Source organism: Coenobita brevimanus, chromosome 103 (assembly GCF_032717465.1).
Source record: "Coenobita brevimanus isolate Jiangsu-jjx chromosome 103, ASM3271746v2, whole genome shotgun sequence".
NCBI lineage: Eukaryota > Metazoa > Arthropoda > Malacostraca > Decapoda > Coenobitidae > Coenobita > Coenobita brevimanus.
Genome location: NC_137056.1, coordinates 38,492,863 through 38,519,419, shown reverse-complemented (window position 1 = coordinate 38,519,419; position 26,557 = coordinate 38,492,863). Strand labels below are relative to the sequence as shown.

Genomic DNA, 26,557 nt, shown 5'->3' with positions numbered 1-26,557 from the left:
GATGATGAATACCAGAAGATGTAGTCAGATATGGCTAGTTATTTACAGAAAATGATTGAGAAAAGCAACAATATAATTTTAATGGGTGATTTTAACTGTAAAGAGGTAAGCTGGGAGGAATGGGACTCAGGAGGCAGTGAAGATTTGTGGGGCACTATTCGTTCATTTGTTCGTTTTTAAAGGCTCCAACGTGCTTGCATTTGTCGGCCTTGGTCACCTAATGGCAGCTCTCCACGCTGCATGATCCATTGCAGCCTCCCTGCTCAGTCCCTTAACCCTGAGGTCACACTTAATGACCTCGTCCCATGTCTTTCTTGGTCTACCCCTCATAACCCCACCCTCAATATTAACACTTCTCACCTTCCTCACCCAATTATCATCCTCCATCCTCTCCACATGTCCAAATCATCTCAATCTACCTCTCCTCATCACAACACCAATACACTCCAGTCCCATCCTATCTCTCGACTCTTCCATCGTAAACCCAGCCCCTCCAGGCCTTGGACGCAGGGACGCACTGCACATCCACCTAATCATTGTCATTTCTGTACGTCTGAGCCGGCGAATATCTTCCTCCTTCACTGCCCAGGTCTCACTACCATACATCATTACACTCCTAACACATGTTGCATACAAAGACCCCTTAGCACGTAGGGAGAGTCCTCTCAATGTCAGGAGAGGCAAGAGCTCCCTGAACTTCTTCCAACCACTTCTCACCCTAGCCACAGAGCTAGCTCCAGCCCTACCTCCAGCACACAACATGTCTCCCAAATAACAAAGCTCTTCCACACACTCAAGAGATTCACCAGCAAGTTCAATCCTTTCACATCTGACAATCTCCACCTGCTCACCCCGACACGCCGTACACATAAAATCAGCATTATCTCGCAGTCTACCTCTGATACCACATCTCTTATGCACCCATTTATCACACACACCGCACAAGATGGAATTACTTCCCACGCCCTTGTGGCAAACTGCACATGGCCACTCTCCCTCGTCTTTGACAGTACCGCCACCAACCCTAGATATCATCACTTTTGTTTTATCTGCATTTACCCTTAAACCCTTGTGCCCCATACCATCTCTCCACTTCCTAAACCTTTCCTTCGCCTCCCTTTCGTTCTCTGCAATCAACACCAAATCATCAGCACACAACAACTCCCATGGGAGTACATTTCTAAAGTCATGTGAAAGGGCTTCAGGTACCATGATAAACAACATGGGACTCAAGACTGACCCCTGATGCACAGCAACATTCACGGAAAACTCATCACTCAAATCTCCATTCACTCTTACCTGGGTGCGGGCACCCACATACATGGCCATAACCACCCTAACCAGCCACTCCTCCAAGCCAAGCTTTCTCATTGCCCACTTCACCACCTCTCTGGGGACTCTGTCAAAGACCTTTTCCAAATCAACAAAAACAAAATAAAGATCCCTTCTCCTACCAATATATTTTTCCTGAAGCTGACGAACAATGAATATGGCATCAGTGGTCCCCCTACCTGGCATAAACCCAAACTGCATCTCATCAATATTCACTCTTTCTCTAATCATACCTTCTAAAACTCTCCCCATTACCTTCAATATCTGATCTAAAAGCTTTATACCTCTATAATTTCCTCTTTCAAGGGCATCACCCTTCCCTTTATACACATTTACAATTACATTCTTCAGCCAATCATCTGGGACAACATACTCATAAATAATGCTATTTATCAGGTCAGTGACTAAACTCACCCCTCTATCGCCTGAGGCCCTCAACATTTCGGCAGCCAACCCAGACACACCCGCCATCCCCCCCACCCACACCCCGCCCATCGCCCCACTCACAGTAGCAGCATCAACCAAAGGCCAAGGGCCAGACACTGGATCCGCTGGCTCCAAACCTTCCCCATCCCAGTCAAGCTCCTCATTCAACAACCAGCCACAATGCCCCATCCATGCATCTCCAACATTCCCCCCTACCCCCACCCCCACACACCGCTCACCCACAACATCCTGATCATCCCTCCCCACCCGACCTGCCACCCCAAATATCACATTTCTCCCTTCCCCATGATTCAGGTTATCAAGTAAAAGTCTCTGCGACTCAGACTTCGCCCTGCACACCTCTCCTCCAGCCCCACGCCTGGCAGCCAAATACTCCTCCCTGCCCCCCCCCTCCACTCCCAGAAAAGCCCCTCCCCCCAACTGCAGCCCCCACCCCACCACCAAGCCACCCTATGCCCCGGTGGTCCTCTTGTCCAGCCGCATGTTACATCAGCAACTCTCAAGAAACTGTTCCCGAGGGCTCTGCACTGTTCACCAACGCTTCCACCCACAGTTCCCCACCCAGCCACCACCACCCCCAACCCGCCATAGAAGGCATCCCCCACTACCTGGCCCTTCAGCTTCCATATTTTCCTCCTAGGTACATAAGTCCCCTTTTTCACCACCCGTTCCCCAAGCACCACATCACAAATTAACAGCTCGTCCTGCTGCACACACTTCTCACCTCCCACAACCCCAACATCCCCCACCAACCCCCCATCGGCCCTCCCAACCAGAAAACAATCTATCTGACCACTATTTACCCCAGACTCATACGTAATTAACCTACTGTCTCTTTTCCTAAAATATGTGTTGCACACAGTCATGTCCGTTGCCTCCCCAAACTTGAGTATCCTTTCCCCTTCTGCATTCTTTAGACCATACACACATCCCTCATGCACTCCTTCATAACCTTGTGCTGCTTCACCTACATGACCATTTAAGTCCCCTCCCAAAATCACTATCTCATCATCCCGCATACCACCCACTACACGTATTAAATCATCCCAAAATCTATCTTTCTCTGCTTCATCCAATCCTGCCTGTGGAGCATATGCTGATATAATCGCGGCTATCTTTCTACCCAACAGAATTTTCACTACCAGTATCCTATCGCTTACTCTCAAAACATTATTAAATATAACAATGAACAATGTGATGATCCAATGGGTCAAATAAAGACACGGTTTCGAGGTGAGGACCCACCAGGAAGGTTAGACTTACTGTTTACCAAAGAACCCGATGTAATAGAATCTTTGAAATATCTGTGTCCCATAGGAAAAAGTGATCATGTGGTCATTGAGTTCCAGATGATAATAGGGAACGTGGTGCAAAGAGACGAGCTTTATAGGAAGGGATGATACAACTTTGGGAAAGCAAATTTTACAGGATTGAGAAAAATTTTTGAAAATGCGGATTGGAGAAAATTCAGAAAAACAAGAGAGATACAGATGAAGTGGGATATCTTTCTAGCCTCTATGATTTGGGAGTGGAAAAATTTGTATCAAGAGTAATGAAGAAAGAAAACAGGAAAAAGGAGTGGTTTAATAGAAGGTGTATGATAGCAAAAAAAGAGAGAGACCTGGCGTGGAGCAGCTGGAGAAAGAGAGGTAACAACAGAACAAGGAACAATATAAAAGAACTAGAAATGAATACACAAGAATACATAGAGAGGAAAAAAGGAATTTTGAAAAAGGTATAATAGACAAATGTAAGGATGAACCCAAACTGTTTTATAGATTTTTTAATGGCAAACTGAAACAAAAGGAAGGAATCACCAAACTAAAAGTAGAAGGAGAGGTCTATAAAGAAGCGGCAGTGCAAGCTGAAATAATGAACAAATGTTTCCAATCAGTTTTCGCTAATGAAAAGGAGTTTGTGGAAGAGGAGGGAGTGACTAGAATTGTAGTGATAAAAGATATAAAAGTGGAAGTACAGGAAGTGTATAAATTACTGGAAACTCGGGATGTAAGGATAGCCACAGGACCAGATGGAATCTCTGATTGGGTACTGAAGGAATGCAGAGGACAAGTGACGGATAAGATTCACAGTTTAATTGTATGTTCTCTGGAAGAGGGGAAAGTGCCTCAAGAATGGAAGAGGGCAAATGTGGTACCAGTTTATAAGGGATGAAGCAGGGAAGAACCCTTGAATTATAGACCAGTGTCCCTAACCAGCATGGTCGCAAAATTGTGCAAGAGAATCCTGAAAGATAGACGGATAAAGTATCTGGAAGAGATGAATACTTTGGCTGAAAGTCAGTTTGGATTCAGAAGTGGAATGTCACGTGTTTCCAACTTGTTGAGCTTTTACTCGAGTGGTTGACGTGCTACAGGAGAGAAGCGGTTGGGTGGATTGTGTGTACAGTATTTAGATTTGGAGAAGGCCTTCGACAAGGTACCCCATAAGAGAACAATGTGGAAACTAGAGCATATAGGATGACTGAAGGGAAGCCTTCTGGAATGGTTGAGAGACTTTTTGAGAGACAGACAAATGAGGACAGTAATAAAGGATAGGATGTCTGGATGGAGGGAAGTAACAAGTGGAGTCCTACAGGGCTTGGAGTTGATGCCAGTAATGTTCCTGATTTATATAAACGATATGGTAGATGGAGTGAACAATTATGCAAGTCTGTTTGCTGATGATGCAAGGATATTAAGGAAGGTAGAGGTTGAGGAGGATTGTAAAATGCTGTAGGAGATTTTGGATAGGATACATGATTGGAGCCGGATGTGAGAAATTATATTCAACGCAAAGAAATGTAAAATATTGGAAATTGGTAAAAGTACCAAGAGGCCATCACTGATTTATTTGATGGGTAATGAATCAATCACAAAAGCGAGAGAAGAGAAAGATCTGGAAGTGCTGGTCCAGGATAGTTTGTCACTTGAATAACATATTAACTAGATAGTTAGAGAGACATATAAACTCTTGACTAAAATATGAGTAGCATTTCATTATATGGATGAGGAGATGATGAAAAAATTGATAGTGGCTATAATCCGCCCCGGGTTAGAATATGCAGCAGTAGTGTGGTCCTCACACAAAAAGAATGATATAAACAAGATTGAGAGAATACAAAGAACAGCAGCCAAGATGGTCCCCAGTCTGGCAGATCTGTCGTACAGAGAGAGGCTGGAAAAGCTAGATTTGCCATAGAGGAAAGGAGAAAGAGGGGCGACATGATTACAGTGTTCAGGACCATGATGGCAGTAGATAAAATTGACATGGAAGATCTGTTTGTTTGGGATAAGAGAGTAACAAAAGGACACGGAATGAAATTGAATAAGTCAAGCTGCTTAAAGGATATCAAGAAATATAGTTTTCCTTATAGATGTATAGACCTTTGGAATAGCCTGGACAAAGAGATCGTCCAGTCTAAAAACGTAAATGAGTTCAAAGCTAAATTTGACTTTTTGAGAAACAGAGACAGGACCCCACATGCGTAGCTCATTTCCTGTTTATCACAATTAGGTAAATACTGTTAGGTAAATACACACCCACTATTCCTCCATCTCATCCTCGGTCTCCCCCTCCCCCTGTCTACCTCACTCACATACTTCATCCACTTCATATGGCCAAACCATCTTGAAGTATTTCTCCATATACTCTCAGTTACATCCACATCAACACCAAAATGCTCCCCAACTTCCTTCTTTGTCTGATTCTCCATGTAACCCCATGTGCTCCTCTTGAATATCTAAACACCACTACTTGCACTCTTGTATTCTTCCAACAAGGTTCAAACTTCACTTCCATATATTAAAAGAGGGATCACAATACTGTCATGTAGTGACTTTAAATTTCCATGCTCATTTCTCTATTCCTTATCACTGTTCCGAAGTGAGACAGCAAAATTTCTTCCCAGGTATACCCTTTCAATCACTTCATCATCTAAACGTCCATCTTTTCTCATCACACAACCTTATATCTTAAAAACACTCACATTTTCCATATCCTGACCATGCAGCTTCACTATGTACTCTGCAACTTCATTTTTCTCAAAGACCATTGACTTCGTTTTTCTCAAAAGACCATAGCATTACATTAGCTACCTTCACTTTTAAACTTCGGTTCTTATACGTATTGTCAAATTCACTCACCAAGCTTTGCAGCTTCCATTTGTCTTCACTTACAGTATCATCAGAAAAGAGTATAGGCAGTTTCCAAACCCTACCCACTCTTGTGAAGGATACTCCAACATTGAATGACCAATTTTATTGAACAACCAAGGATATATGATATATCCATTTTTCAGCCTAACATTCAAATAAAAGAATTCACTAAGTTCAGTCTCCACACACATTGCTGCCCTCATACATACTCTTGATAGCAATCTTCAGATTCCCATGTACTATTTATATTTCCAACATCTGCATTCCTTATCTATCTGATCATGCGCTTTCTTGAAATCCATGAAGTTAGAATGCAGCATACGGTGTTTTATCCTTCTCTAAATACTTTTCCACCAAACATCTTAGAATGTACTGTATATCTTGATATGAACAACCCCTTCCCTTCCCGAAACCCCTTGTTCCTTTCCAACTAGTTCTTCAGGTATCTCCTTTACTCTGTAGGCAAGTATCCTACCATATACCTCTCCTACTACATTAACCCGTCACGTCCCGAGGTTTTCCGCACCTCCGACATCCCCCAGTCCTGAGGTATTTTCGATTTTTTTTTTTTTTTTTTTTTGGCTAAAACCTCCGCTTTTGGTGAGAAACATCGAAAATTCATAGAGAAATCGCTCACCTGAGGTTTAAAATACTCAATCCAGGTAGGAGTTCCTTCTTACCTGACTGGGTTTTCTAACATGCTGGCACCAAAGAAAATGAGTTCTATGGGAGGGTAACTTCTTTATCCACTCATAAACGGTATTTATTTATTTACTTGGTACGAATTTATATGTAGTGTGAGAGTATATTGGTTTTCAAGCAGTAATATAGGCATTATAAGCATTGTTTCACTCACTAACTAATCACCATTCGTGACCTTTTTTTTCCCACATTACCTGATCATCATTTCCGACTATTTCTTCCTCTAATGCTATGTAAACCTTGTCCTCCACATTGTCATCGATTGGGGAATCACTCTGGCCCTGAATGTCTTTATTGGCCAGGTCACTGGTAACAGGTGAATTGCTGAGACAATGGCGTGAGGGGGGGGTTATGCGGTGTAAGGCATTGTCCCTGCTTGGGATCTTGTAGAGGAATAGAGGAAGGTGTCCCGTGTATACATACGAAAAATCACGCGCGAAAATTGAAAATTGTGCAAATTAGGGACCTTGCAATTGCATGACGTACCAGTACGTCGCCGGGACTGGCAAATGCAAATCGTTGCAACGGACCCATACGTCGACGGGACGGGGCGGGTTAAGAAGACAAATAACCCTTTGATTCCCACATACTTCTCTTTCCTTTTTCCCTTGTTTAGGGGAACTGTTATACCTGACCTCCCATCCTTAGGAACTCTGCCTGCCTTCCAAGCCAATCTGTACATTTCCATAACCATTCTATCACTCTCTTCCTTGTATTTCAACATTTTGCAGCTTACTCCATCAATTCTTGGGGCTTACCTCATTTTAACTTTCTTCAGTGCTTCAAATAATTCCATCGTAATGATCTCTTCTGCCTTTTGCCTCTCTTTTTCTAGCCATTCCCCATCCACTTGCACTACTTTTTTTTATTCTTTATATTCAGCATTTCCTTAAAATGTTGCCTTCCAAGCCAAGCTGTACATCTTCCATAACCATTCCATCACTATCTCTTCCTTGTATTTCAACATTTTGCTGCATACTCCATCAGTTCCTGGGGCTTACCTCATTTTAACTTTCTTCAGTGCTTCAAATAATTCCATCCTAATGATCTTTTCTGTCTTCTTGCCTCTCCTTTTCTAGCTATTCCCTATCCACCTGCATTACTTTTTTTTTGTTCATTATATTCAGCATTGCCTTTCTTTCTCTTCTCCACCATCACTGTCATTTTCTTTTATCACCCCTCTGTTACCTTACTTTCTTTATCTTCATCCAAAACAGTTTCATACATTCCCTCAATTTTACACAAGTTTTTTCCAAATTCCTCCATCTGTTTTTACTCTGTCTTATTAGCTTCTTCGCCTCCCTTCTCTTTTCAGCATGCAGTTCTCTATTTCATCTCTCCACAGTTTCCATTCCTCTATTTCCCATTCAGTCCCTAAATGCTTTCTTCTCTTCTTCCACAGTTTGTTTCACCTCACCATTCCACCATGCCGTGCCTATCACCTGCATATGTCTTCTCTTCGCATTGCACACTACCTTACTTGATGCACAGATTTCTTGTGTGGATAACTTACACATATCTTTCACCTTTTTCTTCTGTTCCAAATCATAATACAGTCATCTAGCCTAAAGTGCGCCTTCGCAAAGTGCGTCTCACCTAATGTGCGACGGGAGTCTGACAATAATTAATTACAGTATTTAAAAAGTGCGTTTTTTACTTGCAGTGTGCTACAGGCATGAAAAATTGAGGCAAATACGGTGTTCTCTCGCAACTTGCGAGCATGATTTGTAGCACGCGATGGGTGGGGCTGGTGAATATGTGTGGTGGGGTGCGGCTGGTGTGTGAGTGAGTGGTGGCGTGGGAGGTGCCAGTGCTGTGACGTAACGGTGAGGGAGGGGCTGACGTCATGGCGCACTGTGACATTGGCAGCATCTGTGCCGCTTCCCCTCACTTCCCCAAGGCCATTGTCATATTTGTACTTATCTCTGGTCCATTCTGACATAGTCTGCCCTCGCTTGGTCTGATTGTCTCTACCCCAGCCATGTTACCCAAGAAGTATCTCCACCTTACTTACCAGCAAATGCCGGTGATTATTAAGCAGAAAGAGAAAGGAGAGGGAAGCAGTGCCTTTTATATTTTGGTTAGGGCTAGGTATTGCTGAATCAATATACAAAAATTCAGGATGTGTCGCCCATAAAGCCATTTTAACATGGGAGCCTATGCTTCGCAAAGTGCGAATTTATACTGTGCACTGGATTGTGTCACCCATGTTCACGCTCTTTATGCAAGATGACTGTATTCAGTCATACCTCCACATCTCTCATGTACTCTACCTTTTCTTCTTCCTCTTGCAGCCTGTCTCTCTCTTTGCAGGAAACGCTTTGTCCTATCTTCCTCAATGTCTCATCACCCATGGTTTTTATTATGGTAATTATGATAATTCATTAGTCTCTCAGTTGCCAGGTGCCCTCCTGAAATGGGTGGTCACAAATGAGTTATCTTCATGTCATTTTGTCCTTGCCATCAGGCTGCCATCTCTCCATCTCACATCTCTTTCATGTACTTCCTCACCCCAGGTATATGAGTGTGGAGTGTGTGAGGTGGAGAGAGGGCAGAATTAAGGTAAGTGGGAGAACCATCATTCGGTTGCTCAGTATAGGGTTACCCTTAGCTAACTATGACAAGCCCATTGGTTTCCTGTAAACTAGGAGAACATTTTCTGTGGTACTTGGTAACCTTATAGTAAAGCCCTCATGTTCCCTACATGTTGTTAAAGTGACAAAGTGGGTTAGCAGATGGCTTGTGACTTGTCCTGAAAAAAAAATATATATATGTATATATATTCAAAGAGAGAAGGAACAAAATCACATTCAGTCAGTATGATATTAAGGAATAAATAACTTCCACTCTCCCACCTGGAGTATTAGCAGGAATTATAACTGGAGGACTAATCATATAACTTTGAATGAGCACTATGAATAATGTGTCTGTTTCATATAGCCATGTTTCAGTCAGACAGAGCATATGCAAGTTAAATTCACTCATTAACCTGACATTTTGTTACAGAGTGAGTGATTATTTAGTATACTTGCTCAAAGGACTAGAAGGGGTGCTAAGCATTTTTTGAGCACATATATTCCTTATTTTCCATTAACTTTTAATGATGGGAAGCATAACAGGACGGTGTGTCAGATGCAAAATAACTGACAGAATCAGATTGTACACAGTATGGTGGAGACTTGTCAGAACAAGTCCATGACTCATTACTGCTTGCACAAATTCCACAAAGTGGAGACAACTTTTTTGCAGAGAGGGAAATGCATGCTTTTGAATTTACAGAATGTTAACATAGTTATTAGAATAACATCAACAACCTCTTCTCTTTCAGATACTTATATGCATTAGGCAAGAGCTGTTGGAAGAAATGGAAAAAACGGTATTTCTGTTTAGTGCAAGTATCCCAATACACCTTTGCCATGTGTAGCTACCGGGAAAAGAAGAGTGAACCAACGGAAATGATGCAGTTGGATGGTTACACAGTGGACTATATTGAACCTGTCTCAGGTAGGTTTTAACAGTGTTCAGATCTTGGGGTTGAGAAGGTCTGTGAATGACAGATGAAAGTTGACTGGAAGGTAAGGAATGGTAGTTGATAGTATTGTAGATAAATTTTAGTTGATATGAGATTAGGTAATTTGTATATTGTTAATATTGTAATTGAATATATTATGGTAGTTAATAATTCATAAATTGATTACCATATTTCCTGGCTTGTAAGGTGCTATTATTTTTCTGGAAAAAAAAAAAAAATACCCAGTGTCATACATACCAACTAGCATTAATGTTTTGGAACCAGCTTTATAACCATGAAAATAAAAAGTGGGGCTGTGTCACTTTCAGACATTGCAGTTATTCTCCAGCTCATGATTTTTAGTGATACTGGAGACAGTTATTTATATTATGCTTACCTGTTATGATAGTTATTTACTTACTGTGATATTTTCTTTTCATAAGCTGTTCATTTATCAGTAAATAAATTTTTATTAAAGATATTTGAAAGAAAGAAATAAGTGTAAGGCTAGCAGATGTGCGCCATATTTAATATTTGTAGCAGTTTATTGATAGTGTCTCACCCATGTCATCTGGAGGCAGTTAGACGAGCTGCCATCTCTTTCAGCTGATCTGTGCACTCATACTTTGGATGTAAACAAGCTTAACTCAGAGTCATCGTACCTGGTGTCCTAAAGTACTGTATTTGTGATGTGTATATTATCGGTACCAATAGAAAAATATAGTTTTGTGCTATATATAATCATTAATACTATCAAATATCTGATAATTAGATCAATGAAATGAAAAGTGGCTGTGGTATTGAGAAAGGTGACATCGTATATAGATGCTGACTTGCACTTGTCAGTACATTGAGCTGTTAAAATCATTATTACCTTCTTTTCCATCCATCCATCCATCATCCAATCCTACGTTGCCCCGTGAGGAGCATAGGAGCCTGGGGCTAGGCAAGTTGGTCCTGACATTTAAGATGAGAGTGACCAGCCTTACTCATCCCTGAGTGGCATTACGTGAGCAATACACCCCAACCACTCCTTGGATATAAACCTTCACCGGCTCTATCCAATTGGAGTGCCGTAATTACCCATGAAACCACCCCGTACCTTTTTTTTGTTCCAGTATACAGTATACCTTGCTAATTTTGAAGTGGGTCTTATTACTTGAAGGGTCTCATGGTAAGTCTGGCACTGGTCTAAGTAAAACATTGAAATATCTTGACAGTCCATAAGCATTTATAGGTGCTGGCTTGGACAAGTACATTGGGCAGTTAAACCCTTATTTATCATTATTATTATTATTATTATTTTTATTTGTTATTATTAGTTTTTTCTTTCTTTCTTCTTTTCTTTTTCTTTTTTTCAAAATATGCCATGCTAATTTTGGGGTGGGTCGTATTACTTGAAGGGCCTTATGAGCCCCATAATGTGGTAGGTCTGGCACTGGTCTGAGTAACTCAAACCATTGAAATGTCTTGACAATCCTTTAGAGGTTAATTGATAAAAATTTTAACCTTGTTAATTAGAGTTCTTTCTTTGTCTAGATGAAATTGTTAGGCAGTCTTGGTTAAGATGGATGAATGGTGAATTGTATGCCAATGTTCACTGACTGTTAAGAAGTAAGACTGGTGAAAAACTGAATAGGTTAGGGTTATATACATATCTAAAAGTGTACACAGGTGGTAAGTGGGGACATCTATCATCCACTCTTATGATGTAGTGCTGCCTACTTCTCCCTTCATGTCTATCATTTTCTTTCTGTGTCTGTTGTCCTTTCTTCCTACACCTTCTGTTTGTGCTGTAACTGTTTATTACTCTTCTGTCCACATCAGGTGGCTCTACACTGAGTAACAAGCCAAATGGTTTCTTGTAACTCTGGAAGCCATTTACAGTGTTAGGTGGTAACCATATACCGATAGCTAAATAACAGTGCGACATAGATCCTACTATGATGCCTCAGTTAAGTAGGGGGTGAGACACACAAATGCAGCAGCCACCCAGGAATCAAACCTCCACACAAAGCCCCACATCTTCCTATGGCGAGCCACATGAGAACATTGTTTGACTGCATGGAGGCCCTGGTGGGGCAGTTGCTTGCCTGTGGTTGATGAGTCTGGTCAGTCAGACAGAGGGGGTAATACAACAGCATAAATATACACAAAAATTCCTGAAGACAAAGCTGAGGGCTGTTGATGGCTGATCCAGAAAAAAATCTTATGTTCATCCATTCATTTGCACTTTACAGGCTACAATTTTGGACTGATTTTTGACAGTTGAGGTGACAGAATAAAATTCTCCTACTGACAGTGTGCTCTCAACTTGGTGGTTAACCCATTCACATCAACCCCATGATTGCAGTGACCAAAAAATGGTGCAAGCCAGTCAGGTAGGAATCTCCTGTGATGTACAGCCAGCAAACCAATGTAAACCCTCACCCCAAATTTTCAGTCACTCGCTGCCCACCCAATATTTTTTTTTTTTTTTTTTTTTTTTTTTTAAACCAGAGAGAGAGAGAGAGAGAGAGAGAGAGAGAGAGAGAGAGAATCCATTTTTCTTTAACTTGCACATTAATAACTTTTGGTGAAAAGATCACACAGTCTAACAGAGTGGTTGCAAAACCTGATGAAAGAGCATAACTAACAATCTACTTCACACTGTAAGGTTCATAGAAGACTGTCTTTGGAACCCTAGTTTGGCAGCACACAGCTAGTCTGATATCATGTGTTCTCTCAAGGAATCCATAACTTAGGATGGCTCTGTATGATTGGATTTTTTTAAGTATAGTGATTGATGGGGACACTCGCCATCCACTCACTCAATGTAGTGCTGCACTTGGATGCCTGTCCTTTCCTCTCTTCTTTCTTTCCATCTTTCGACTTCTGTCTGTCTTACTTTCTTTCTTGCTTTCCTCTTCCTTCTGTCTGTGGGTGTCTTAACATTAAGTGACATGCCAAATGGATTCCTGTACACCAGGAAACCATTTACTAAGCCAGTTGGGAACCATATAACCATTTTATGGCACCTGGTGGTTTAGTGGGCAGTTAAGGCACTCCAATTGAATTGAGCCAGTGCATGTTTATATCCAAGGTGTTGTTGGGGTTTATTGCTTATGTAATGCCACTCAGGAATGAGTGAGGCTGGTCACACTCATCTTAAATGTCAGGACCAACTTGCCCAGCCCCAGACTCCTACGCTCCCCATGGGGCAACATAGGATTACATGATAGATGGATGGATGGAAACTAAACCAAAAGTCAAAACCAACAAATTACTTCCAAATAGTTGTTAAATCTGTTTCCCGTTCTTTTTAGCTGTTTGGCTGTGACAACTCTGGTTTGATTCGTCAGCATAATGGCAGAAGGGACTGTCCTCAGTTTTTAACAAAACCTAACCTAGCCCAGTTTAACTGTACCTAATAATTTAACCAAACCTAACCTAACCTACAGTTTGGAAACTGGAAACGAAATCCATCTTTGAGTACGTTGAGTAAGTTTCTTCCACTGTGCCAGAAACAAACAATCGTAGGTATGGCTTAACGGCTCAACACCTCAATGACTGTGGGTTCAGAAATTTGCGTGCATCCCTGCCTGGCCCCGGAATTGATTTATTTTTCATAAAGATGTGAATAGAATCATCTGGTGCACCTAGCAATGTGTTTTTAGCTTCCTAAACCCATCCTGTAATTTGCTATGAGTCATTGAAGAATTCACAAAATTACTGTATGGTGCATGTGCCATATGGGGGAAAACATCTGAGATTAAGACAGTGACCTCCTGACTGCCAGGGATGATAGCATAGAGCCGTGTAAACATGTCAGTGACCTTCATTCCCTTTCCATAATTGTTCACAGTGTTTTATAGCTCGCGCTAGGTTGACATAACTGACACTGGTATTGTAATGGGTTGTTCATCGCCAGGGGTTATTAAGGGGTTAATGAAATACATTACTGCTTGCATCAGTTCGCTTTCTTTCACATATACACACGAGAATGAACAAAAGAATGAGCACTAAATGTACTTTTAACCTTCAGCAGAAAGATCTTACCAGTTCAGTTAATTTTCCTCCAGTTTATTTTCTGTATTTTTCCAACAGTTTTTTAACCCCTACACCGCGGGCTTGTTTACCAATGACTTGCGTGTCCCGCGGGGTTATTTGGGCTCCGACAGACTCTCAAAAAATATTTGCCAAAAATCAGTTATTAGTCCTAGAATAATAAAATTACATTTGCTTATGGCACATACCTTCAGCTTTCTCCTGGAATGATTGTTGAGCCTTCGTCGGTTACCGTAGGACTTGTGGAGACCTCTGAAGTAGGGTAACTAAGTCTCCACTTTACACTTCCCGACAACCCGTAATATGATTACCACAGCCAGATACAAACACTATAAACACTATTCTACAATTTTCAAGTAGTTTGGGATCCATACTCAAAAAAAAAAAACACTGTGAAAGCAATGGAAATTACGAGCGCGTCTGATCGTCGCACTTGCGCTAGTTCGCTCTAGGCACTCTGTCATTTATTATTCATAAAACCCCTCACACTTTATATTTCTATTACTATATCACACTTATATATATCTGGAGTCTTTCTCCATAAGTTTCCTTCAGTCGTATTAGTTTATTGTCACTGAAGTCATTCAATTTTTCAGTCAGTAAAATACGTAGAGAGCCACGGATTCACTCTCATTGTTATAACATAAATTATTTGTACTCATATTCTTATATTACTAATTACTTACATTACTATTTACATTTTCTGTTCTATTTTCAATATTTACCCTGCTATTTTACTTACACTATGTTATTCACTTTCACTTTCAGTAAGATAAAACTATAATACACTGTTCAATCATATGAACTGAACATCCATTGCTTTCACCCGCTATTTACACATTATTTACACATTATTTCCAAATAATTCTGCTTCCCCACTTGCACTGTTAGAACTGCTTCTGGCTGTGATAATCGAAGAAGCAGGTAACACAGAGGGGAACCTGGCACTCAGCGCACTGCCAAGAGGTGCGTTTATGCTCAGGTGTGCGGCGTGTGGTATGCGCACATACCTGACACCTGCGAATCGCAGCCTTCCTTTTCCCTGTGGCAGGCATTAGCTCAAGTCTGTGCCGATCCATATACGCCCTCTGCTCAAGTCGGTCGGGAAGTGTTACTGGATGGCGCCTTGGAGTTGCTGCTTGCACCCTACCATATCTTTCCAGCAGCTGCTGGACACAAGTCCTGGCGAACAACCTTAGGGAGAAGGACTTGGGTGGCTTGACCTTCATCTTGTACAGGATGAAGGCGTTCAGTATCGTCATATCTATGAGATGCAGAAAAACTTTCCTGTACCACCTAGTATTCTTCCTGAGGCAGTCGATCTCACCAATCATCATGTCGGACTTGTCCACCAGCCGCATGTTGATATTATAGTCCAACACAGCATCAGGTTTCATCAGAGGTTCGCCTGTCCTACGGTCGACCTTCCCACTGTCTCTCATCTCCCCTTTATGTACGGTGGTGAGCATGTGCACGACTCTTTTGTCATGCCACCGTATTGCCAGCATCTTCTCACACTTGCGTAGGTGCACGTCTCCTCGCTGCGAGGTTCCCGCCTCTGGGAATTTGGGGAAGTTGGCACGATTACTTTTCACAGTGCCGCAGGAGCCAATGCCGTGCTCAGAAAGGTATTTGGCAAGTTTCGGTGCTGTATAGTAGTTGTCTGTATACAGCACATGATTCCCACCAAAATACTTTTCTAGGAGCACTTTCACTACACAGCCTGAGAAGCCAAGGGGGTGAGTTTTATTGAGATCGACAGTGCTGGCTGAATATATGACGAAGTCAAGGATGTACCCCGTCTTACAGTTGCATAGTACAAAGAACTTAATTCCAAAGCGATGGCGTTTGCTTGGAATATATTGAACAAACCGAAGACATCCTCTGAACAAAACCAGGGATTCATCAGTGACAACCTTCTGAAATGGGTGGAAGAATGACATGAACTTATCCTTCATTCTGCTCAGAATCTCCCGGATCTTCCAGAGTGGGTCAGTTTGGGAAGGTACATCATTGTCGGCAAAGTGCAGGTTTCCCATGATGTTCTGGAAGCGATCTCTGGCCATGTACTTATTGAAGGTGGGTGAGGGTAGTAAGGGGTCCATGGACCAGTATTCTTCCAACTCATGCTTCTTGGAGTGTGGCATAAGAAGCATGAGGGCAAAGAACACATACAGCTCCTGCACTCCCAGCATGGACCACTGTTGCATCTTGGCTGCACCTGTACCACTAGCAGCACGTTGTGATTCGTACCTGTTGGTCTCATCACATATGTGCTGCATGACTTCGTCATCTAGGAAGGCCAAAAGGTAGTTGACACACTCAGCATTTTCGTCCATAGTGAAGGCAGGCTGAACTCCTGAGGAGCTCTCATCGAAAACAAGATTTTCGGGGACAAAATCTGACCCTTCCGTCCACGCGAAGGCGTCCAGGATTCCCTGTCGTGGCGGTGGAGGGCGGGTGGTGGTGGTGGTGGTGGAGGTTGGCTGTGAGGGAGGCTTATCTCTGTCAAGGTCACTCTCACTGACCCTAGGTTGCCATACAGCACTAGCAGCCCTTACCCTACTAGCTACACTACTTTTCACTCTCTTAGATCTACCTCTGCCTCTACGGCCTGCCTTCACTGTTGATGCTGGTGGTGACTCCGACGACGAAGACTCCGGAGATAACTCAGCCGACGATGATGACGAGATGAGTAAAGCGGGGCTTGGGGAACGGGGAGGTGAATGCACTCGTGACTCATGGCGGGCTGGGTCACGTGGGGGCATTGTTCTGGGGCTAACACGCCGCCTTTTCACTCTCTTCCCAAATTCTTGTCCTTCCTGCACTAAAGGCTCGTTTCCCTTGGAGCTAGACACTGATTCACTTGTTGAAGCACTTGTTGTCGCTGTTTCTGGCGCGATAACCTCACCCGGCTCATCACACGATTCACCCGAATCGTCATAGTCACTGTCCATCATTATCATGGACAATTCTGCAAGTTCTCGTACCACTGCAGAGTCACTGAGGCCTTTCCTGCTTGCCTCAACACTTTTCTTTGGAGTAGAGGTTACGGGGCCCTTTGCAATGGGCGCAGAAGCGGCAGGAATGGCGGGGCGCGAGTGCGACATGTTTTCTCTACAGTGGAGGGCAAGGAACTAAATGCCGCAGCTTATCTGAGAAGGGAAGGGTTGACAATGACACTTTAGGCTGACTGCTGCTAACTTACAGGCTAATTTTTTATAGGTAGAAAATCTCGGCAATAAATAAAGAAATAGGTAGTTCCAGGTGAATGTAAATGTCAGTTAGGATTCTCCCTTCCTTTCTGATATATATTTTTATTACAGACATCGATTACAAGGCATAAATCAAAGGGGAAATTACCATGGTAATGTAGCGAATGAATGCACGTGAGGTTTTGTCAGGTGATAATTTGCCAATTTCTGGAGTATAACACTATCACTTACCTGTTTTTTCTTTTGGTATATATTATTTGGTATAAATATAGGGCATAGGGCTTATTTCAATGGATGAAATATGTGGAAAAATCAGGGGGAAATTTCCGTAGCGCAGCGCGGCGTGGGAGGTGAGAGGAGAGGGTAATGGAGAGCAGGTAGGGAGGGGAGTCACGAAGGGGGTAAAATCGCTAAAATGTCAACAATGGATGGGAGTACAGATGAGATTTGGAGTGCTGACTAATGTTGGACATTGGCAGTACTGATAGATGATACAAGCCACCACTTGAGAGCCCGGGATAATTCAAAATAACACAGAATCACAAAAGTGACGCCCCGCGGTATGATCCATTGTGGCCGAGCGTCACGAAAGTGACGCCCCGCGGTTAAGGGGTTAAGGAAATCACTAATTAGTGAAGTCATTAATTATGAGTCTGGCAATTATGGGGTTCTGCTGTATTCGGTACTCTCTCCAAACACATTTGTAATTATATAAGTACAGTCAAGTCGCCTAAGGCATGGCTAATTGGTTCTGGACCATGCCTGTGCCATAGAAAACCATGCCATACAAATAACTAAACCTATGGGAAAAATGGAATTTGGTTCTGGACGTTCGCCCAAAGTCCCCCTTTTTATCCCACTGTTCTCCATTTTTCCCCACTTTACACATGCACACAATCAAGCACTCAGTCAATGCATGTATTACACGTAACAATAGGCAGAAAAAACGGGAGGGTGATCAGCCTTGTGTCTACTTGGGCCATACCATGTGCTGCAGATCGAGCGAATAAAAGCTCGGCCAAGTAGACACAGATCAGCTGACTGACCAAAATATTTAAGATGGTGGATGGTGCATGGTCAAGCACTGATTGGAGAAGTTTATTTGATAAAGTTTGTATGCTCAAGTGTCAACAAAACTCACATTTAACACATTTATCATCAATCTTATATACATGATGATGATGATGATGATGGGAGGCATTATATTTCGTTTTAGCTCAGAGATAGGTGCTTTGTCACTAGTCCATTTACTGCGGTTTTACGAACAAACCTATAAACTAATCACAGTACCCAGAGAATCTTTAGTGTTTCATTACTTAACACAATGAATTTGGTGAAGTTTAACCTCCTCATTAGAGAGGAAATGTCCACAGTTGGAGCACTTGTAGTATGGAGCTGAAGTGATCACCATCTTCTTTGTTTACTAATAGGGGAGTGCGCCGCCAAGGGAATTTGCCCGCACGTTTCAAACCTTGCCGCACCCGTCCCATAGGTAGTTTATGCGTGTGGTTCATTTTTTCGGGGTCTGGCACCTTGCTGTGTCATAGAAAACCGTGGCATAGAAGTCCGCGCCATAGGCAACTTGACTGTAGTGATGAAAGTGTTCACCATAACATATGAGTTACAGAGTGGGTAGGTAATATTCTAAATCATCTCGGCAGTCCAGAAAGTGTTATCTGTGACTTGTAGGCCTACTGTGTCATTACGCTTGTATATGTTCACTAATTTCTACATTTTTCAGATTCAGGTATAGCACTGTATTGATTACAGTATTGTACAGTATCATGCAGTATACAGTACTTTCTCCAAACATCTATCTATCTATAGCCCGACGCCCTAATCCCGCAAAGGGTGGCCACAGACAAAACGCCTCCAAGTCACTCTGTCACCCACCATTTGACTACCCTCCCCCCAACTCACCCCCCCCTCCCTCATATACCTCTCAACTCCATCCCTCCACCTCATCCTCGGTCTACCCCTCCCTCTCCCTCCCTCCATCTCACCTACATACACGCTCTTAGTCAGTCTTTCATTCTCCATTCTCTCCACATGTCCAAACCACCTGTGTATTTCTCCTAATCTTCTCAACCACATCCACATCTACCCCACAACGTTCCTTCACTTCTTCATTCGTCAACCTGTCCCTCCATGTCACTCCACATGCTCTTCTCAAGTAACTCATTTCCACTGCTCTCACTCTTGACTTGTTCCCCTCTTGCAAGGTCCACGCCTCGCTTCCATACGTCAGGGTAGGGATCACAATACTACCATGCAGTGACTTCTTAACTACCATACTCACCTCCCTATTTCTCATCACTACTTTCAGTGTACCAACAACCTTCCTTCCCTGCTGTACCCTTTCACGCACTTCATCCCCCAAAGTTCCATCCTTACTCATCACACTACCCAAGTACTTGAATGCACTCACATTCTCCATATCCTCACCATCCAACCTCACTGCACACTCTGTGACTTCATTCCTCTCAAACACCATAACTTTACTTTTGTTTACATTAACTTTCAGCTTCCTCCTCATACACACTGTCCCAAATTCATTCACCAAACCTTGCAACTCCCATTCATCTTCACTCAACAATACTGTATCATCAGCAAACAGCAACACCGGAAGCTTCCAAATCTCACCCTCATTCATTAGGGCCAGCCCCACATCCACTGCCCTACCTTGCACCTCCTTTACAACCCCATCCATATATATATTAAACAGCCATGGAGACATCACACACCCCTGTTTCAGTCCCACATTGAGATCAAAGAACTCACTCAGCTCACCATCCACTCGCACCTTAGCCCTAGCTCCCTCGTACATACTCTTCACAGCACTCAACAATTTCCCCTCCACTCCATATATTCTTAATACCTTCCACATACCTTGCCTATCTATTCTGTCATAAGCTTTCTCCAAGTCCATGAAGGCAGCATACACTTTCCTTCCCTTCTCTAGATACTTCTCCACTAAATATCTTAGAACAAATATCTGATCTACACACCCTTTTCCCTTCCTAAATCCCCCTTGTTCTTCTCCAACTAGCTCCTCTGTCATATGCCTAACCCTATCAATGAGTATTCTACCATATATTTTACAAGTCACACTAAGAAGGCAAATACCCCTATGGTTACCACATACTTCTCTCTCCCCTTTTCCTTTGTACAGAGGAACAATTATACCTGATTTCCAGTCCTCTGGAACCCTTCCCTCCTCCCAAGCCAGTCTACACAACTTCCATATCCACTCCACAACAATCTCACCCCCATACCTCAGCATTTCACCACACACTCCATCAATTCCTGGGGCCTTTCCCAGCTTAATCTTCTTCATTGCTTCCACTACTTCCGCCCTACTGATCTCTTCCTCCCTCCTCTCATCTCTTCTCCCAGCCATTCCCCAACCACTTATACTCACACTGCTCTCACTCTCTACATTCAACAAATCCTCAGAGTGCTCCTTCCATCTCCTCAATTTCTCTTTCTTCTCCACCACCAATCTATTATTCCTATCTTTCACTCCCCTATTATTTCCCCTTTCACACTGCCTTTCTTTCTTTACCTCCTTCCAAAAGAATTTCTTACTCTCCCTCCATTTCACACTCAGATTCCTCCCAAACTCTTCATCCACTTTCTTCTTACTCTCCTTCACCAGTCTCTTAACCTCCCTTCTCCTGCTCACATATACCTCCAAACACATTTGTAATAATATAAGTAGTGATGACAGTGTTCACCAGTACATATAAGGTAATTGGTGGGTAGGTATTTTGATTCTTCAGCGAAGCTAGTTACATGGCATCTGCCCGGTCGCGTAGATGCTGAATAATTGGACTTTTACTGTAATACTGTACTTCCCACATCCCTGTGGAAAGCTTTGTTAATTATGTCAATATCATTATTATTCATACTTATTTTTAGATTGCAATATTTCAAAGGCCATATGGCCTAGAGCCTTCAAACTTAGCCAACTTAGTCGAACAGCTAACACTTCTTTTGGCCAAATATGGTGGCAGTCCGTCAACTGGATCTCCGGATGTTATCCAGAACACAGAAAAGTGAGTCAGCCGTGCCATCTGAAGAACCACACTAGGAAGCTAAAATTTTACTACCATATAGCCTTAAGGTGAAAACTGTGAAAAGGAGTATGGTTCTAATTGGTTGTTTACTGTCTGAGATCACCTGGGGTCAAAAACTGGGACTTTTCTGGATATTCCAGATGTCACCTAATTTTCCCTGAAGGATTAAAGCTAGAGCCACCAAACTTGATGGACTTATATACTATAATGACCTAAGGTGACATGCATGTAACAATGGCCTTGATCTCATGGCCCTTTTATAGCTCAGCTTGTAGTAGGCAGTGGCTGTGGGAAGTTTTTCTTCATCACAATTGCCCATGGACAATTTTACAGTGTTTTAGTTACTATTATTGTGGTAGGTGGGGGTGCTCACCATCCACTCACTCGCTGTAGTGCTGCTCTCAGGTGTCTGCCTTTTCCTCCATCCTTCTTTCCTTCCATCCTCTTCTGTCTTTCCTTCCTTCATTCTTTCCTCATCCTTCTGCATGTGGGTGTGTTTAGACCCCCTCTTCTGTCTTTCTTTCCTTCATTCTTTCCAGTTCCTTCTTCCTGTGGGTGACTATACTGAGTGACAAGCCAAATGGTTTCCTGTACTCCAGGAAACCATTTACTATGCTGGGTGGTAACCGCATAACCAAATTTTGGCGCCTGGTGGTTTAGTGGGTAATTATGACGCTCCAATCAGATTGAGCCAGTGAAGGTTTATATCCAAGGGGTGGTTGGGGTTTATTGCTCATGTAATGCCACTCAGGGATGAATGAGGCTGGTCACTCCCAACTTAAATGTCAGGACCAACTTGCCTAGCCCTGGGCTCCTACGCTCCTTATGTGGCAGTGTAGGATTGGATGATAATGAATGAATGAATGATTTAGTTACTATTATTATTATTATTATTTTTTCTTTTTATCATTATTAATATTACTGTATTACAGTGTATTATTATTAAAGCTTTCCATATCCCTGTTGGAAGTATTGCTATTCTTGTCAGTATTACTGTTATTCTTACTGTATTTTAAATTGTGATATAACAAAGGCTATTTGGCCTAGAGCCTTCAAACCAAACTTGGTCACCTTAGTTGGACAGCAATCCACTTCTTTTAGCCAAATATGGTGGCAGTCCATCAACAGGATCTCTGGATGTTAACTGGAACACAGAAAAGTGAATCAGCCATGCTATCTCAAGAACCATTGAAGCTAGGAAGCTGAAATTTTACTGCCATATAGCCTTAAAGTGAATGCAGTACGAAAAGGAGTATGATTCTAATTGGTTGATTACTCTTTGAGATCTCCTGGGGCCAAATAATTGGAATTTTCTGGATATTCCAGATGTCATCTGATTTTCCATGAAGGATTAAAGCTAGAGCCACCAAACTTGGTGGACTTATATACTGTAATGACATAAGGTGACACGCACATAACAGTGACCTTGATCTCATTGGTTGATTACTCTCAGAGATTGCCTGGGGTCAAGAACTGGGACTTTTCTGGATATTCCTGATGTCACCTAATTTTCCCTAAAGGATTAAAGCTAGAGCCACCAAACTTGGTGGACTTATATACTGTAATGACCTAATGGGACATGCACTAAACAGTGACCTTTATCTCATGGTCCCTTTATAGCTCAGCTTCTAGTAGGAAGTGGCTGTGGGAAGTTTTTCTGTATCACAATTGCCCTTGGACAATTTTATGATGTTCTAGTTATTATTATTATTATTGTTATTATTATTATTATTATTATTATTATCATTTTTATTATTATTATTATTATTATTATTATTATTATTATTACTATTATTATTATTATTATTATTATTATTATTTTTGCTACTATATTATTATTATTATTATTTTTTTTATTATTTTTATTATTATTATTATTTCTATTATTATTATTATTATTATTATTTTTATTATTATTATTATTTTTGCTACTGTATTATTATTATTATTATTGTTATGATTATTATTATTGTTTTATTGTTATTATTAATAATATATCCATCTATCCATCATCCAATCCTATGTTGCCCCATGAGGAGTGTATGAACCTGGGGCTAGGCAAGTTGGTCCTGACATTTAAGGTGAGAGTGACCAGCCTCACTCATCCGTAAGTGACATTACGTGAGCAATAAACCCCAACCATCCCTTGGATATAAACCTACACAGGCTCAATCCGATTGGAGCGCCTTAATTACCCACTGAACCACCAGGCGCCATAATTTGGTTATATGCTTACCACCCAATGTAGTAAATGGTTTCCTGGTGTACAGGAAACCATTTGGCTTGTCACTCAGTGTAGAGTCACACACAGGCAGATGAAAGAGGAAAGAAAGACACAAGAGGGAGTGTAGTCACCCATAGGCAGAAGAAAGAAAAAAGATGAAGGAAAGAAAGACAGAAGAGAAAGGGAGGAAGAGAGGAAAGGGCAGACACCCAAAGCAGCACTACATCAAGTGAGTGGATGGTTAATGTCCCCACCTACCACAGGTTAATAATATAATTTTTAAAATTATCATTATCATTGATTTTATGTGTAAGGCGTGTCGGGGAGATCAGGTGGAGATTGTCAGGCGTGAAAGGATTGAACTTGCTGGTGAATCTCTTGAGTGTCTGGAAGAGTTTTGTTATTTGGGAGACATGTTGTGTGCTGGAGGTGGGGCTGGAACTAGCTCTGTGGCTAGGGTGAGAAGTGGTTGGAAGAAGTTCAGGGAGCTCTTGCCTCTTCTGACATTGGGTGGGCTCTCCCTATGTGCTAAGGGGTCTTTGTATGCAGCATGTGTTAGGAGTGTAATGCTGTATGGTAGTGAGAGCTGGGCAGTAAAGGAGGAGGATATTCGCCAGCTCAGACGTACAGAAATGACAGAGATTAGGTGGATGTGTAGTGCATCCCTGCATGCAAGGTCCGGGGGGGCTGAGTTTACGATGGAAGAGTTGAGAGGTAAGATGGGACTGGAGTGTATTGCTGTTGTGATGAGGAGAGGTAGATTGAGATGGTTTGGGCATGAGGAGTGGATGGGGGATGATAATTGGGTGAAGAAGGTGAGAAGTGTTAATATTCGGGGTGGGGTTGTGAGGGGTAGACCGAGAAAGACATGAGACGAGGTCATTAAGTGTGACCTCAAGGTTAAGGGACTGAACAGGGAGGCTGGAATGGATCGTGCAGCATGGAAAGCCGTCATTAGGTGACCAAGGCCGATGCATGCAAGTATGTTGGAGCCTTAAAAAACGAAACGATTAATAGTAGTAGTAGCTGTAGTAGTAGTAGTATAGTAGTAATAATCTTTTTTGTTTCTTTGTTTCTCAAAAGCATAGTTTTCTTCCTAATGAATTCAGCAGTACTCAAAGCACACCTGCATCTTTAAAATTACAGTACAGTAAATCCTCGATATAACAAACCCCGGTATTGCAAATTTTGGATATAATGAACGACCAAATCGCGACTGAACTTCCCCCGGATTTTGCGAACAAAGGTCACTAAATGCGCGGGACGTTCGCAAATCAGCCCATAATGACAACAGCATCCCCTCCTGGCACAGTAAGTGTACCTCAACAGCATCCATTCCTGACACAGTAAGTGTACTGTAACAGTACTACATTATACTGTATTCTTATTATAGGTACAGTATTGTATTTATACGTACAACTTCATACAGTATTGTATTTACATGTACAGCTTCATAAACCAGTGAATTCTCCATGTAAAACTTCATGGAGTTAGTTTAGGTTATGTTTGAGCACATAAGACCGAACAACTCCCCTTATATAGTGAACTGAGTCCAGTAATCCCTCGGAAGTACCAAACCCCTCCTATGTAGCGAACTTTCAGATACAGTGACCCATCCCTCCCCCCAATTAATTCTTTATATCGAGTGTTTACTGTAATTATGATGTAACTCATATACAATACATACTAGTTTCATCTGCAGAAGTTGCAGCAGCTAGACTCTGTAATCATCCATCACAACAGCTGTCTTAGGATCATAACTTCCTGAAAAGAGTTAGAGGTGCAGCGTACCTCAGCTGAGGACATGGCTCTGCCTTTGACATGCAGAAAGTCTTCTTTATCCAAAAGGATTATGTCACAGAAAGTTATTTTGGACGGTAATTTTTTGGATACTGGGGTGATTATGACATGGATTATATGGGTTTATGTCAAGTGGCCATATAGGATTACTTTTGTCTGACTTTAGTCACCCTCATTTAAGTAAATATTCAGTCATAATACACTCATTACACACTTACAGCAGGACAGTACCTGCAACAGATGTCACATAACAGTAACACATAGGTTATATGGCTTGTATCAAGTGAATATGGAGGGTTACTCTTGTGTGACTTTATTCATACATACACCCTTTCTCCCATGCATATCCAGTAATGATATACTCATTACAAACAGCAGTGCTGGGCAGGTGCGCAAACACTTGCTGAAAGCGCAATTGTGCACCCTTGCGCTCTGGTGATATCGTTTGCGCATTGCACACTGCATGAGACCATGCACAGTTTTGCGCTTGTGCACATGAAAACGCAGGTGCGCAAGCACAAACTTTGTTGCGCTTGCGCACCTAACTTGCGCACCTGCCCTGTCCAAGGGACACGTGGTCTTCCAGGGGACACGTGGGGCTGGACGATGGATGGGGGAGGCTGGGGCGGGTCGCGAGGGTGGGTTGGTGTTGGTAGGGGGAGGCGGGAGGGAAGGGGGTAGTAGCATTTCTTAATATGCTTCAACAGAGATAATGTATTTTTAATATTTTTTAAATTATTATTATTAGATAATAATAAATATACATTATTTATTAAGATTAGCATATACAATTCCTTACAAAAACCATTCCTTACAAAAACCATTAAAACATATTATTTAAATCAAATATCCACAGCCTATTAGGCTATGGATATTTGATTTAAATACTCTGTTTTAATGATTTTTTTATTTTTTATAATGAATTACATATGGTATTGTATATCTATATTGAATTATTAAATAAATTGTCTTGACAAGACAAGAGAGAGAGAGAGATAAATAGCATTATTCTGAGAGAGAGAGAGAATAAATATGGGAATGGCAAA

General features: G+C 42.0%; 1 protein-coding gene across 1 annotated transcript in view; it reads left to right on the top strand.

Moving 5' to 3' along the window:
• LOC145415682 (calcium-dependent secretion activator-like) overlaps positions 1-21,470 on the top strand; it is a 603,137-nt gene extending 581,667 nt beyond the window's left edge. The window contains exons 14-15 of the mRNA XM_080284897.1: positions 9,964-10,139; positions 21,361-21,470. Of these exons, the coding sequence (XP_080141023.1) occupies positions 9,964-10,139; positions 21,361-21,470 (286 nt within the window). The remainder of the gene's footprint in view (positions 1-9,963; positions 10,140-21,360) is intronic.
• Positions 21,471-26,557: the final 5,087 nt, after the last annotated feature.